This window comes from Poeciliopsis prolifica, unplaced genomic scaffold, assembly GCF_027474105.1.
Source record: "Poeciliopsis prolifica strain line A6 unplaced genomic scaffold, Auburn_PproV2 SCAFFOLD026, whole genome shotgun sequence".
Lineage (NCBI taxonomy): Eukaryota > Metazoa > Chordata > Actinopteri > Cyprinodontiformes > Poeciliidae > Poeciliopsis > Poeciliopsis prolifica.
The window spans coordinates 7,115,918-7,129,355 of NW_026562401.1; the positions used below are offsets into that span (position 1 = coordinate 7,115,918).

Here is a 13,438-nt window from a genome sequence, read left to right on the forward strand (position 1 = left end):
AAAAGACAAATACTTCATAGTTTACGTTTTCCATTGTAAGAAAATTGTTATAATTTTACCCTGATTAAAAATAAATAATCTCCAACTACACATGCAATTTTGAATTGCAATTGGGGACACTACTGGACCCCCAGGCCAGAGTTTGGACACCCCTAATATAAAACATCCTCTCAGCTAATCCTTAATTCAGGCACTTTCAGTATTTTCGAATTACATAAACGGTACTTATTATTGTTCCACTTGCTGTGGCTACATTTAGCTTATTGAGTATCGGCTGGGTGAAGCTGCAGATTCACATGTTTTGAGTTGTGGCTCTTCTAAAAGCTCAATTTGTCATGACCAGAATCAACAGTGCAAAATATATTCTTAGTAACTCTGCAAAGTAAAGTATCAGGCATTTCAGGCACAGCGAGCTCTGATGGCTCATCCCTCTGTGGCAGTGAGCGTTGGCTCATGAAGTTGGATAGAAACCATCCCAGTCGTTCATGAGAAACGTGTTTCCTCTGTTGAGCATGTCCACTTCCAGAGTCTCCTCTCACTGGCAATGAAACATCAAACTTCTTCCAACTTGCTGATCTCATGTTTCCAGTACTTCTACGACTCTAAATATAGACCTGGAGACACGTACAACAAACTTATGGAAATACTTTTAACAGCAAAGCTTTCTACATCCAGTATTTATTTTTTCTTTGCACTGATTTCACAATTATCTCATTTCTGCTAAGTTGTGCATGCTTATGTGAAAATTTTGGACCAGTGAGCAACACTTTGATTTTTTCTCATTAGCCAAAGTAAGAAGCTTCTGACTTTGTGGTTGACAAGCGGCATAACACAGTCAAAGCCCCAGGTTTGGATATGTGTGATGGTTTTAAAGCTCTGGCTCCAGCTGACATCTGCACCTTGTGAATTTCAACATACTCTAAAATGGGCTTAGCTTCACAATCTTCTCAAGGCTGGAGTTATCCTTGTATACTTGTTTTCTGTAAAGCTTATTCTTTCCACTTAGCTTTCCTTTAAGAGGCTCGGATACTGTGGTCTGTGGTAATGGTAATGGTGCTGTGGGACTTCAGCCCAACATTTATTAATTTGGCTGGCTTTTTTATGATTTTGTATGTGATATGACCATTTATAACATTAAATTTAAAACATCCTTCCTTTATCGTTGAGGTTTACATTAGTTAATTAAGATCAGAATTAAGAAAGATAAAATCGTCATAAACATCACCGGTTTTTAATCCTGATTATATCCGTACCCCGTTAGAAGAAAGTTCAGTTTAACTAATCTATGTTTCGCTTTTTGAAGTGGATTACTGAAATAATTAGACTTATAATGATCTGCTAAGTTACAGAGATGCAGCTGTATGTAAATGCATTTTGTTTGTCATGTGTTCAAATAACAGCAGTCGTGATGTTTGAAGGGTGAAAGAGATTTGTGGATGGGAACAGTGTCTGTCCTTGTGAGATTTGTTTATGTCCACCTTAGTTTGCAGGCTGCCTGTTTGTTCATCGTTTCATAACGAAGTGTTCATATTCTACAGAACAGTTTGGTGTTCTGCGTGTTTAGATTGTAATAACTCTCTTTGCTATCCTCCCATCTCTGTCCATCTCCATGTCCTCCCCATCGCCTCTTTGTTCCTGTTTTAAAACATCTCTCCGTTTGTTGATGTGTGATTTGGCTTCACCTGCATCTCCTCTGTTTGCTACACCCACTGTGTTTTTCTGGTTTGGTGCTGCCTCCTTCTTTTTGAGCTCTTTTTTTTTCCTTTAAATATTATTGTTTTTCTTCTGCTTTATTTCTGTATTGCCTTACCACTGTCCTGTTGTGCTGCCTGCCTACTTTGTGTCTGTGGCACCTCCCCTTCCTTTGCTCCCGTCCCTTTTCCTTTCCTCCTTTCCTCCTCCCTTCCTTTCCTCCACCAGGTGTCTGTTTGTCAAGAGATGATCACCGAGTTCAGAAACGCCGTCTCTTGTAAGAAGAGCTCCCGCATGCGCCGCAGACGACCCCTGAGCAGCTCAGCGGCCCTGCGACACCCGACCCGCATCGCGCTCGGAGCCCCCCGGCCGCTGCGCCTGGTCCGGGAGATGCGGCTCAGCAATGGGAAGCTGTACAGCGGCGCCGGCCCCCTGACCGGTGGGGCGGGAGGGACAGGACTGCCCGATCTGGGCCCCGGGCCCCAAAGGATCCTAGATGATCCGCTCGGAGCAAACACCACTCCGCCTCCACCGGCCCCCACGCCTGTGATGCTGCCCGCCCGCAGCTGCAGCCACGTGAGGATCTGCCAGGAGTGCAGAAGGATCCAGAGCCTGAGGTCCGGTAGCTGTTTGGGGTCAGCGTCCACAAGAATACCGCCCTCCTCTGCCCCGCTGCCGAGGTTACCTCCACCCCCACCGCCGTCCTCATCCAACACAGACAGTGAGGGTGGAGGGGGGACCAGTCCGAGGCGGCAGCAGCGCCACAGCCCTCCGCCTCCGTCACCTCGTCGCATCCCCGCTCCCCCACAGAGCAGCAACAACACAGACCTGCTGGGAGAGCAAGAGGGAGTGTAGGAGCTCTGGGTGGGTGAGAGACTCAGAGGAATGGGTGAGGAGGTGGAGGAACACAGACTCTAAGTTTCTCCAGTTCACCCTGAGGCGTACAGATACAGAACCGACTATGTGATGGTCAAATATTAGGCTGCTGTTTTTGACTCAGAAGGAAATTTTGGACACGTCTGAGAGGAGCTGCATTTTCCTTAAGGATGATTTCTCCCCTCTCACTTCTCCTTCAGACTATGAAGTTCTGGGTTTGTTTTCCAGAGACTCTGCCGGAGGCTAACTCGCCCTTTTGGTAAAACTGAAGCCGAACTGGAGGCTTAAAAACAGCAACAAAAAAGACTTCCAGAGAATTATTTACTGTTTTTTTTTTTCTTTAGTTGTCTTTGTTTTGTTGCCATTGTTCTAAGTGGGAATAAATACAGACTATGTGTAACATTTTGGTGGACTGTAACATTCTAAGTGAATTGACAACGGCTAATTTTTCCAACATTTTTGTGTCCCTCCCTGAGCCCTGAAGCTGCTCTTTGGATGATTCTGTGAAAGTCTGATGAAACCATTTAAGGCGGCATGCAGTGGCTAAAAGCTACATAGTTTACACACTCCTGTTAAAACTCTCGGTTTTTCAGAATATTAAAATTTAAACCACGATGAGTCGTTTCCAAACTTTCTCCATCCATAATGTGACATTTATCCTACGAAGTTTTACTGAAATATAAACAAATCTTACAGAGAAAGCTTTAAAAGATTAAATAGGTGACAGTAAACTGGCTGCTTCAACTGCACACTTATAATTTAATACTAATATTTAAGATGAAAACTCAAGCTTGTGGTAAACTCATAGTTTTGCTCCCCCATTTGTCTTCTGTGGCAAAATTTCCTCAAATGGAGCTCCTTTTTTTGTTCACGTCAATTAAATTATAGTCAATATTAAATATTTTTATGCCCTGACTCAAAACCTATAAGCTAAAGATGATGTGTAAAGTTCTGTGGTGGCCAGATGAGAATAAAGAAACAAATTTTGAGTCGTTTTGTGAGGTTACTGCAAAGGGCAGATTTGGAGAATCTTTCAGCATCTTCAGGTAAAGATGTGAGATGCTAATAGATTCCCACCAAAGAAAACTGGGTGCTGAAATTCAGTCAAAAGGTATCTGAAAACATTAGATTACCTTAATGCAAACACTAATGCAACATGATTATTGCACCTTTTTTTTTTAATCAACCTGGCAGATCGGTTTGGTTTTCAGGCGTTTTGGACAGGATGTCACATTAAAGTTGGGTTGGGGGGTATTTGGAAATTATTCATCATTATCAACATTTTCAAAATCTTAGAATTTAACTAGGAGTGTGCACGCTTTTTAAAAACCACTGTGCTGCAACCACTGGCACCGAAAAGTGTGCGTCTCCCTTTCTTTACAGTGTGTGTGTGTAATTCGTGTGCGTCTCGTAAGTCTGTCCCTAACTGCTCTAAATGAACCATGTGCTCAACATCAAAACCCTTCTACAGATGTTAGATAATCAGACGGCTCCAAAAAGTGAAGAGAGAGCAACTAAAGAACCTTTGAAGTGTGAAATTAATCTCCCTCGTTATCCTGAGTAACATTCGCCAAACCTTTACTTTTTCTTGCCTTTGTTTAAACGGCGTAGATGAGACGAACCAAGCGACGCAGAGAAATAAAAAAATGGAAAGAGACGTGGAGAAAAACTGACAGTCTTAAATTAAAATGAGAAATGTGTCCCTCAACTTCTTCCATCATTACGACTGTCCTGATCTATTAATTCTGGGCATCTTTTAAGGGCCTTGTTAACATGCCAACAGGCTGCAGCATTGCTTACTGTTCAACACACTAACTTGGCCGTCCACATTATCAACTCCTGCCAGAGCGATGGACTCAACTCAGCCGCGTCAATAGTTTCAAGCTTTTGATCGCCTAATTAGTCCCCTCTGTGGCGAGGGACTCATTCAGGAAACTTGCTAATGATTTTGAACGTGTCTCTAAATATTAATTTATGTTAGCAGCCTCAAACGTCAATAAAGGCAGTTTAAAATCTCAGCTAAATTCAATCATAACCCTGCTAAGGATGAGTCAAAAGCAATCAAATTAAAATTAAGATTTTATTGAAATGGAAAATCCCACTGATTTAAAAAAACAAAAACAAAATCCAACCTTTAATTTGAGTACTGAGTTGGAGGGAAAAAAATTTGGGCCAAGAAAGAAATAATATGATGGACTGGTTTTCATTGGGATTAAGGACTGCCACTGGGCTGAAATCTGCATATACCTTTAACCCATGTCCAAAATGCTTGAAACTGCCTATTTTAATAGTTCAAACGCCAAATAAACCCTAATTATAATACAGTGGAAATCCTCTTAACTCTACCAGAGAAGCTAACATTCAAAGTCTTCCTCATCTCCGCTCTTGGAGGCGCCAAGGAAAATAAACGGCATTCCTGGATTGGCTAATTAGCCAGCCAATAGCGTGTCAAGTAGCATTACACAAAGATATCGCAGCTCCCCAATCTGTATCTTCTTTCAGATATTTTTAATATTCAATATATTTTTAATTCTCCAAAATTGTATGAATAGGAAAATTTTTCCACCAATAGTTTGGATTCAGATTCCACAGAAAAACCTCACAAACAGGTGAATACTGAACCACAGACAGGTGGGATTGTACAGTAAATGTAACTCGAGCCTTTATTAAAATAATAATAAATTAATACCCTGTTTTTTAGCAGTCTCTAGGTTTTATGATGGTGCTAAGATTGATCTATAAGCCAATCAACTCTCCCAGGTGTTAATGGTTAAGAGGGTTAGAGAAAATTTTAAAGGTTGGATTTTGTTTAATTTGTTAGTGTGCGATTATGACTAAGTTAAAATGAGCAAAAATATCTTAATAATCTTCCTGTTGTTGCCTCCAGATGCCAGAATATCCTGATCCAGCTGATTGTCCACAGGACCCAGCTGGCTTCAGGTGTTTTGGGTTTTTCTGTGTTAAAATTGAGCTTTCATGAATCTGTCTTTTTCATCCTGAAAGTCTGCAGCCTGCTGTGGAAATGCTTTCTTCTGCTCTTTGAGCTATCGGAGTGTCAGGGGCGTCATCCAGCTGGGACAATGCCTTGTCTGTAGGAGCGTTTGAGTCAATGTCCCATTCCTATTTGAACACTGCAGAGAGGGAACATTTCCCAGCAGAACTTTGCACTATAATGAGGTGATCAATGTTATTTACTTCATCCATTTGAGTTTAATGTTGTGGTTGATCTATATATAGGCAGGGTCCTTAAAGGGAATGGACTGGTGGATTTTTATCTTTTTCCCCTTTCACTTAAATCACTACACATTGAAGGTCACTGCTAATGAGTTGTCAAGAACTCATTTCATCCTTATTTACACCAGATATCTGTAAAACTATACATATTTAAAGAGATGCCAGTTTGTTTGTCTCTGTTTAAGAAACTCTAAAGACTAGAGTCTTGAGAGTTAAACCTTTATGTCTAAAACTTAACTCAAAAGGATCTATTTTTAATGCATGACTGCAGTCAGAGTCACTTAAATGCTTTTTTTTTACCAGCAGATTTGTTCTGCTCCTGAAATTTGTCCTCATTAATATATTATTACCTTCACTTTAGTAACATCTGCTAAAAGCTGCAGCTCACAGCTGTTTTAGGTTCCTCTTGTAGTTCTTGAGTGAAACATGACGAAAAGTTTGAGCTGATTAGTCATCTAAACTTTTTTGCATTAAAATTGCGAATAGCTAAGATCAGTTTTAGGTCAAATCTGTATGCGGCATAAATATTTACATAGATTTACATCGATTGTCGAGAAATGATGGAGGATCTGATGGAAATTAATATCTGGATGATTAAAAGACTAAAGTTTGCTCTTGTTAACCATAAAAACAGCAATGTCAGCGTTTTTCCTTCTTCTTTCGGCTTCTCCAGATTTTATTTGCATTTAATTTTCTCAGAATTTAACAGACATTTATCAAAAATGTCACCAGAAAGCCAGACACAAAACAGGTAGAAAATCCTTCTTACTATATTTTCTATAATACTGATGCCATAGACGCACATACAAACGTCAAAGTAATTTTTAATTAAAGAAGTAATTTCTTTGAGCATGAATTATAATACAAAATTAGAACCCATATCATTTTGTATGATAACAAATAATACAAATTATTTGTATAATAATAATTATAATTTCTTGAGTTAATTTAGCCACATTTATGAGAGTTATGCTGCAAGACATAGGTACACTGAGACTTTCTAAAGAGGCAGGCGGTCAAAGTTTAAATACAACACTAAGTAAAACAACACACAAATGTAAGTTTCATGATCATCTATTAGTTATAACCGTAAATCGTAATGTAAGCATATGACTAACTATGACATCTTCAGTCTTGTTCCTGCAGCAACAGTATAAATTAGTCAATCACCAGGCAATTTTTATCAAAAGAAAATATTGAAAGATTAGTTTTTTTCTGCTATTAAACTTTACATGTGGCGACGTGGATTCCTGTGTTGTGGTGTGCTTAGCGGTGAAGCAGCATACTTTGCAGGTGCAAAAAGGATTGTGTCCTGGAAAATGTTTGCAAATTACTGCTGGCTTTTGTAGGAGACGGTTTCTTTCTTGTTGTTGATTCATCCACTGACCTAAGGCAAGTGAGGCCTGCAGAGTGTTTGATGTTATTCTGGGTAGTTTCTGATGACTCATTGGTGTGTTCTTAGAGTAATTTTGGTTGACCTATCACTCTTAGGAAGGTTAACCTTCCTACGAGTGGAGAAAACATTGAAGGGTGTTTTAAAAGAGTTTTAAAAGTATAAAAAGAGTTTTAAAAGAGTATGACTCTAGTGTCATATTTTAAAAGTCTCAAATTCTTAAAAAACTGTTTTTTTGACCAGACTGATGTCAGTTTTCATTTCTTTAAACCCATGCATAAAGTTTTGCTTTTTAAAAACTTTTAGCCTGCTTCATTTTTGACAAGTTCTATCTAAAGCCTAGATGTGCCTTATGATGCAGTAATCATCTGTCCAAAAATGTGGGTCATTCACGATTTAACAAGGTGGGCAATTATTTTTTCACACAAGGCCGGCTTAGTTGGAATAGGCTTTTTTTCCTCTTCTTAAGTTAACTCACTAGTTCACAATTGATGGGGTCTTTTTAAATGTTTGATCTTAAGATTTGTTTGATAATCTTGTGCAGGTAAAAAATAAAACAGAAAAAAATCTGGGGGACAAATCCGTTTTCGAGCTGACATGAATTAAATCGTACTCCATCTATGTAAAACCACGTCTCCTGCTCCAGATATTATTTTTTCTAATTAAGCGTACATTTGAGAAACACAAACAATATTAACCACACGTACTTCATCACAAATAAGTAACACCCTGACAAACATGTAACCTCTTGTCACTTCCATTTTACGTCCCTCTATTAGTGCTCTCTAAAGCGGATGATCTAACGGTTATGAAACCTGCTACCTATTCCTTCCTTCCTGTGACTCACCGTTTAAATGCTTGTGTGAAGTCCTGTAAAGTCAGACTACTTCTAAAAGTCTCTGTTTGTGTTGTTCAACCGACAATGATTCAACATTTTAATGGAAACTAAAATATTTTCCGGTCCTCCTGCTGTTCTGTTTGTGGATTTTTTTATTATTTTAAGGGGCTGAAAAATAGAGAACACCTCAACTTCAGTTCTGGGAAGCAGTTGTTTTGCCGCTTTGCTCTGAAACATCAATATGCAGGATATGGACAGGTGAGGAGCCCAGAGAGAGATCAAGCCTTTGTTTCAACACTCCTGAAACAAAAGAGATCTGAGGCAGTTAGCTGTTCAAACAGCTAAAGCCTTCAGGCTTTTTACAACTCCAGAGGCTGTTGAAGGTGATAGTTGTACGTCTGTGTTTACGCTGAATCTCTAAAAGAGGGAAACAGAGCTTGAGATGATCTGCCAGAACCACCAGTCCACCCTTTAGGAATCGTCCTGAAAAATGCGGCACTGCAAGTTATTCATTGTGCTGTGCAGATGATTCGTTGACACCTTTGTGCTGCAGATAATGAGTGATAACATTGTTTGCTCACGTTACGCCGTTTCTCTGAATGATCGGTGTCAGCAGAAGCGGGCTGGTTTCGATGTTTCTCTCTTTATCTGTGTTTACTTCTGCTTTTGTGTCCTGAATGCTGACAGGCAGCCTGAGCGAAAACGCTTCTTCAAGTCGCCACAGTGAACATGCACAAACAAAAGCTCTTTCATCCATGCTATCTGTGTCTCACTTCTCTTTGTCTGAATTGTAAAACCACACTGGTTGCCCCTCATGTTTGCAACTTTATTCCTAGATTTGCTTTAATGTCTTTAACTTCAGTGTTTTCAACGAACAATAGAACCATTCAGCTGGTTACTGACAGCTTCAAACCATCAGCTGGAAGTATTTTAGAGCTGCAGTGTATGGGGGGAATGTTGCTGGTTTGAATCCCAAAGGAAAGGGAGGGATTAAAAAATGAACAAAAAGAGGCGATTACTCCACTGAACGAACAAACAAAAAATCACATTTGTTTACTTTTATGTTCTTTTTCTTTAGTAGATTTTTTCATATTTCTATACTAGTGCTAAATGGATTATTAAAAGTGATAAATATTCTGATTAAATTGTTATTATTCCTATTGAAAAACATGAGGCTCTGCTGTGTGATTGTGGAGGATGGGTTGAAGAGGGAAGATGTTTGATTGTCATGATGTTCAAATCCATAAGAGAAATACAGAGTGCTTTTGGATTAAAAAAATATTAAAACAGTCCAGCTGTCATGTCTTTGCTTTTCAGCTGGAAAATTAATTTCTGTAAACTGCTCACAAAAGTCATCAGAAAAGATTGTTTAAATTACCACCAGTCAGATGTAATCAAAACAAACAGAAAAGAGTATGACACACTGTTTAGGAGGACATTATTCTTATCACCAATTGAGCAGAACTGTATTAACTTGCATTCATCTTTAATGTAGCTGAAGAAATCCTGGAAGAGAACCTATTGGAGGTTTTCTTCGCCAAAGCTGAGTTACTTTGTAATAAATAAGAATAGAATAGTCAGACAGCAAATCTTTGCAAATCTCATACAGTCATAAAGGTGAAAAATAGACTGCAATTACAGTAAAAGTCTAATTTTTCTTTTTCTTGGAAGCTCGAGACAGAAAATAAAGTCTCAGCTCTGATTAGCTATTGGCTAGTTTGTTGGCTGCTGTCCAGTGTATTTGAGTCTTAAAGATTGTGTCACAACTTGCAGTTTCACCTCAAATAGCAAGCAGGGAGTTCATGAAACTAAATCAGACACACAAACTGCTTCTGACGAAACATTAATTATTTTCTTATTTCAATTTCACTACCAATTTATTATACAAGTCTACAAGCTTGCTGTGTAAGCACATAAAAGTTTAGAAAAAATCTGGGCCTAGTGAGAAACACCAAAAGTATTAAATATGTTGATATGATTGCATATAAATGTGTCAGTCTTTACACATGTACAGCACACAAAACACTGGAGTCTAATTAAGTGTAATGAGGGAAAAGTCATGTACTTATCATTTTGTGACTCAAAGTGGTCACTGCAGAACCCCCCATCTTTTCCAATTAGCAGGACATGAGTCTTTAATTTAACTAATTTAGAGACAAAACCTTCCTCTGCTTTTAGAACTTGACTGCTTTATCCAAAATATACTAAGCAGTTGCCACCTATTTTCATCCATTATTAGTAAAATCTGCTGAACAAACTACATCACTTTTTGCACTTGTCTCACATTTACACAAACATATATTTATTTGGTTATTTTTTTAAACCAAATAGTACAAGCTGTGTTTTCTAGCCTTTGACAAGCGGTGTGACATAAACTGAGATGAAACATCTAAAATTACTTTTGATTCAATAAAAATTAACAGGCTTTAATCTTTTCTATTATCTTTCTTGAAACATAAACATAAATTTATATTTCCACAATAACATTTTTACATTTGATCTATTTTAAGCAGACTTAATGCAGTATTTGGAATTAAAGGTAACATTTAATAAGTGTTGGAATATTGACAAACAATTATCAAATACGAGACATGGCACAAGACTTGAATCCTATTGATTCCTGTAATGGATTTGATGAGAAAATGTTTATTTTAGTCAGAGACTTGAATTTGTCTCTCAAAACTTAACTTTGACTTGGAAAAAATTACTAACACACACACCATATGTGTATAACCCTACAGTGCAATTCTAAAACAGCGCAGAAGGTCAACATCGTTGTTAATATCTCCTTTTTTTTTTTACTGATTGCCAAATTAGAAATTCAGCTGGAGAAATTCCAGATGACCACTGAAGGGAGAAAAAAAATTTAATTGGGTATGAAAGCAATGAAATGAAAGCAACTTTATTCATAGATTTGCTATTATGCAAGTAGTAAGAGAGTAAGATCCACAATCTTTAGTAAAACTGGACCTGAACAAATGTGTAACCAGAAATCAGTGAGGTTTAACCAGATAAAGGAGTTTAAATTTGTAAAGGAGCATTTAGATTTGACTGATCTGATGCATTCAAATTTACCTTCTTCCAGAGTGATGGGCCCATTAGGGCAAGAAGAGAGGCAGATGAAGTGATGCACTCATCATGTCTGGTGTGTAATGTAGCAAACTAAAGGGCAAAGCTACGATCTGGAGTTTCTGGAGCTGGTCAGGTTTAGATTCACCATCATTTTGAGGTCTGATTCTGGTACTGGGTGACCAGATAATTCTAACAATAGGTCGTTTCTTCCCTGATGACACAGAGATGTTCTAGGATTACAATGCCAAGAATGAGACATGACTTTTACACATGAATCGACCACCAGAGAGTTCAGACATGAAACCCATCGAGAATCTTTGGAATGGTCTGGAGAATCCTTTGCACCAATGATCAGACTCTCACCTCATCAATGCAAGATATCTGTGAAAAATAAACATAACACTGGATGGAAAGAAAACTTGCGATTTGCATAAAATCAGATTTAATCTGCATGAAACTAACTAATGAAACAGAAAAACCTTCAGGAAACTGAACTGCTACAGAAGATAAAAATCATGTACGGACTGAAAAGTTTCACATTTCTCTCTAGCTTTGACTTGACAAACCTCAGTTGTCATAGTGAAACTAGAGACATTCCCTCAATCTCAAAAAGTGCACAAACATTGAGTATATTACTCAGTAAGAATAGTCATTAGCTGGTAGTCCAGTAACCTCAGTGCAACAGTGACCTCAGGTGGCCAAATGATGGTAATGCTGATGCTTTGTTCAACTACAGACATTTACATCATTAGTTTAAGTACAAATGCGAAAACCAAACAGAACAGGAATCTTTCTAAGATGATCACATAATTAATTTAAGTGTTGAATCTTTTGCTTTATTTTGCATAATTGCAGAGCTTAATTCAACAGATATAGTGCCATGTCTGGAAAAAAATGTAGACAGCCATTTTATTTTGATATGTCATTTCTAAGATGAATTGTTCCAATGTGGCTTTTGTAGTGTCATACGTTGTACTTCTAAAAAGTAATCACTCCATTAGATTTTTGACTTTTTTTATTGCTTTTACGAATCAATAATGATCAACAAAAATTAAGCTCATCTGGACCTTCTACCTTTATAAGTCATCCAGGGCCTGCTGTCGAGATGCATCCTCATGACATGATGCTGCCATCACAGTGCCTCCCAGTGGGGATAATGTGTTTGTATTGTGTTTGATGTCCACCAAACACAACATCTTGTCAGACGACCAAAAATCTCCATTTTGATCTAATCAGCCCAAAGAAGTTTCAGTGACACTTTATTTGACGGGTTGTGAATAAAACGGCCATGACACCGTCATAGATATAACACCTGTCATGAACATGAGCGAGTCTTCATGAATATTTATGACTGTTGTCATAAAGTGTCATTCAGCAAATCTTTACAGAATGCCTATGACGGTGTCATGACAGTCATTCACAACCCATCAGATAAAGTGTTTCCGAAGTTTCTTCCAGTTGACCGTAAAGCCTTTACTAAGACGTTTTTCTGAGTTTTTTCATTGCCACTGTCCCATAAAGATTCCAGGTAACAGTTGTATGATTTTTAAACAAACAGATTAATATTTGCTGCTTAATCATTCAGTATTGTCTTAACTGATAAAAGGCTGCATTTCAAAATTCATTCTTGCATGAAGATTAATTATTACTGTGACTAGAAATGCATCACTGATGATTAATTGCTAAACTCCAACCTCATAATTACACCTGTTTGTGGAAAACGTTACCCACACTGAGGTTTGCAAAGCAAAGTGTAGCAGATTGTTGCCTGATTATACATTTCCATTTGACTTGAAAAGATTTGCAACCTGGAAAACTTAGTGTAGGATGTAACCCATGAAACTGCACAGTAGCAAAACCGTGTGCTTTAAAAAATGAAGATTTAGAGTAGGCTATATCTGCTCAGGCTTTGTTGTAAAAATGTTTAGAACATTTGAAATGTTTTCTTTTTAAATAAATGTTTGCAATTCTCATAAAGGCAAAGAGATATCCAGATGCGGTGAAGCTTCATTAGATCACTTGGTATGTGAGTTCTACACCCACTAATGTTGTGTTATCTTGCCTCCATCAGGGTGTTGCTTCCTCGTCTCTCGATTTCTCAATTACAGGAGCTCATTTCCTTTAGTTTTCTAAAAGGCCGAAACAGCAAATATCCCACATGTCGGTGCTTTTTGCAACAAGATCAGTATAACTACAAAGGGAAAAAAGTCATCTGTTCAGTAAAACAAACCTCTGAAGTGATTAAAATATGACAATAATGATTTTCTGTAGTTATTTAGTGTTTTTATTTCATCTTTGGTTAAAAAAAACAAACATTTCTGTAGCTCATTCAA

General features: G+C 38.0%; 1 protein-coding gene across 3 annotated transcripts in view; it reads left to right on the forward strand.

The window, feature by feature from the left end:
• grik5 (glutamate receptor, ionotropic, kainate 5) overlaps window positions 1-9,323 on the forward strand; it is a 123,977-nt gene extending 114,654 nt beyond the window's left edge. For all 3 annotated transcript variants that reach the window (XM_055047661.1, XM_055047663.1, XM_055047662.1), the window contains one exon: window positions 1,921-9,323. In XM_055047661.1, coding sequence (XP_054903636.1) covers window positions 1,921-2,547 — 627 coding nt within the window. In that variant the 3' untranslated portion in view covers window positions 2,548-9,323. The remainder of the gene's footprint in view (window positions 1-1,920) is intronic.
• Window positions 9,324-13,438: the final 4,115 nt, after the last annotated feature.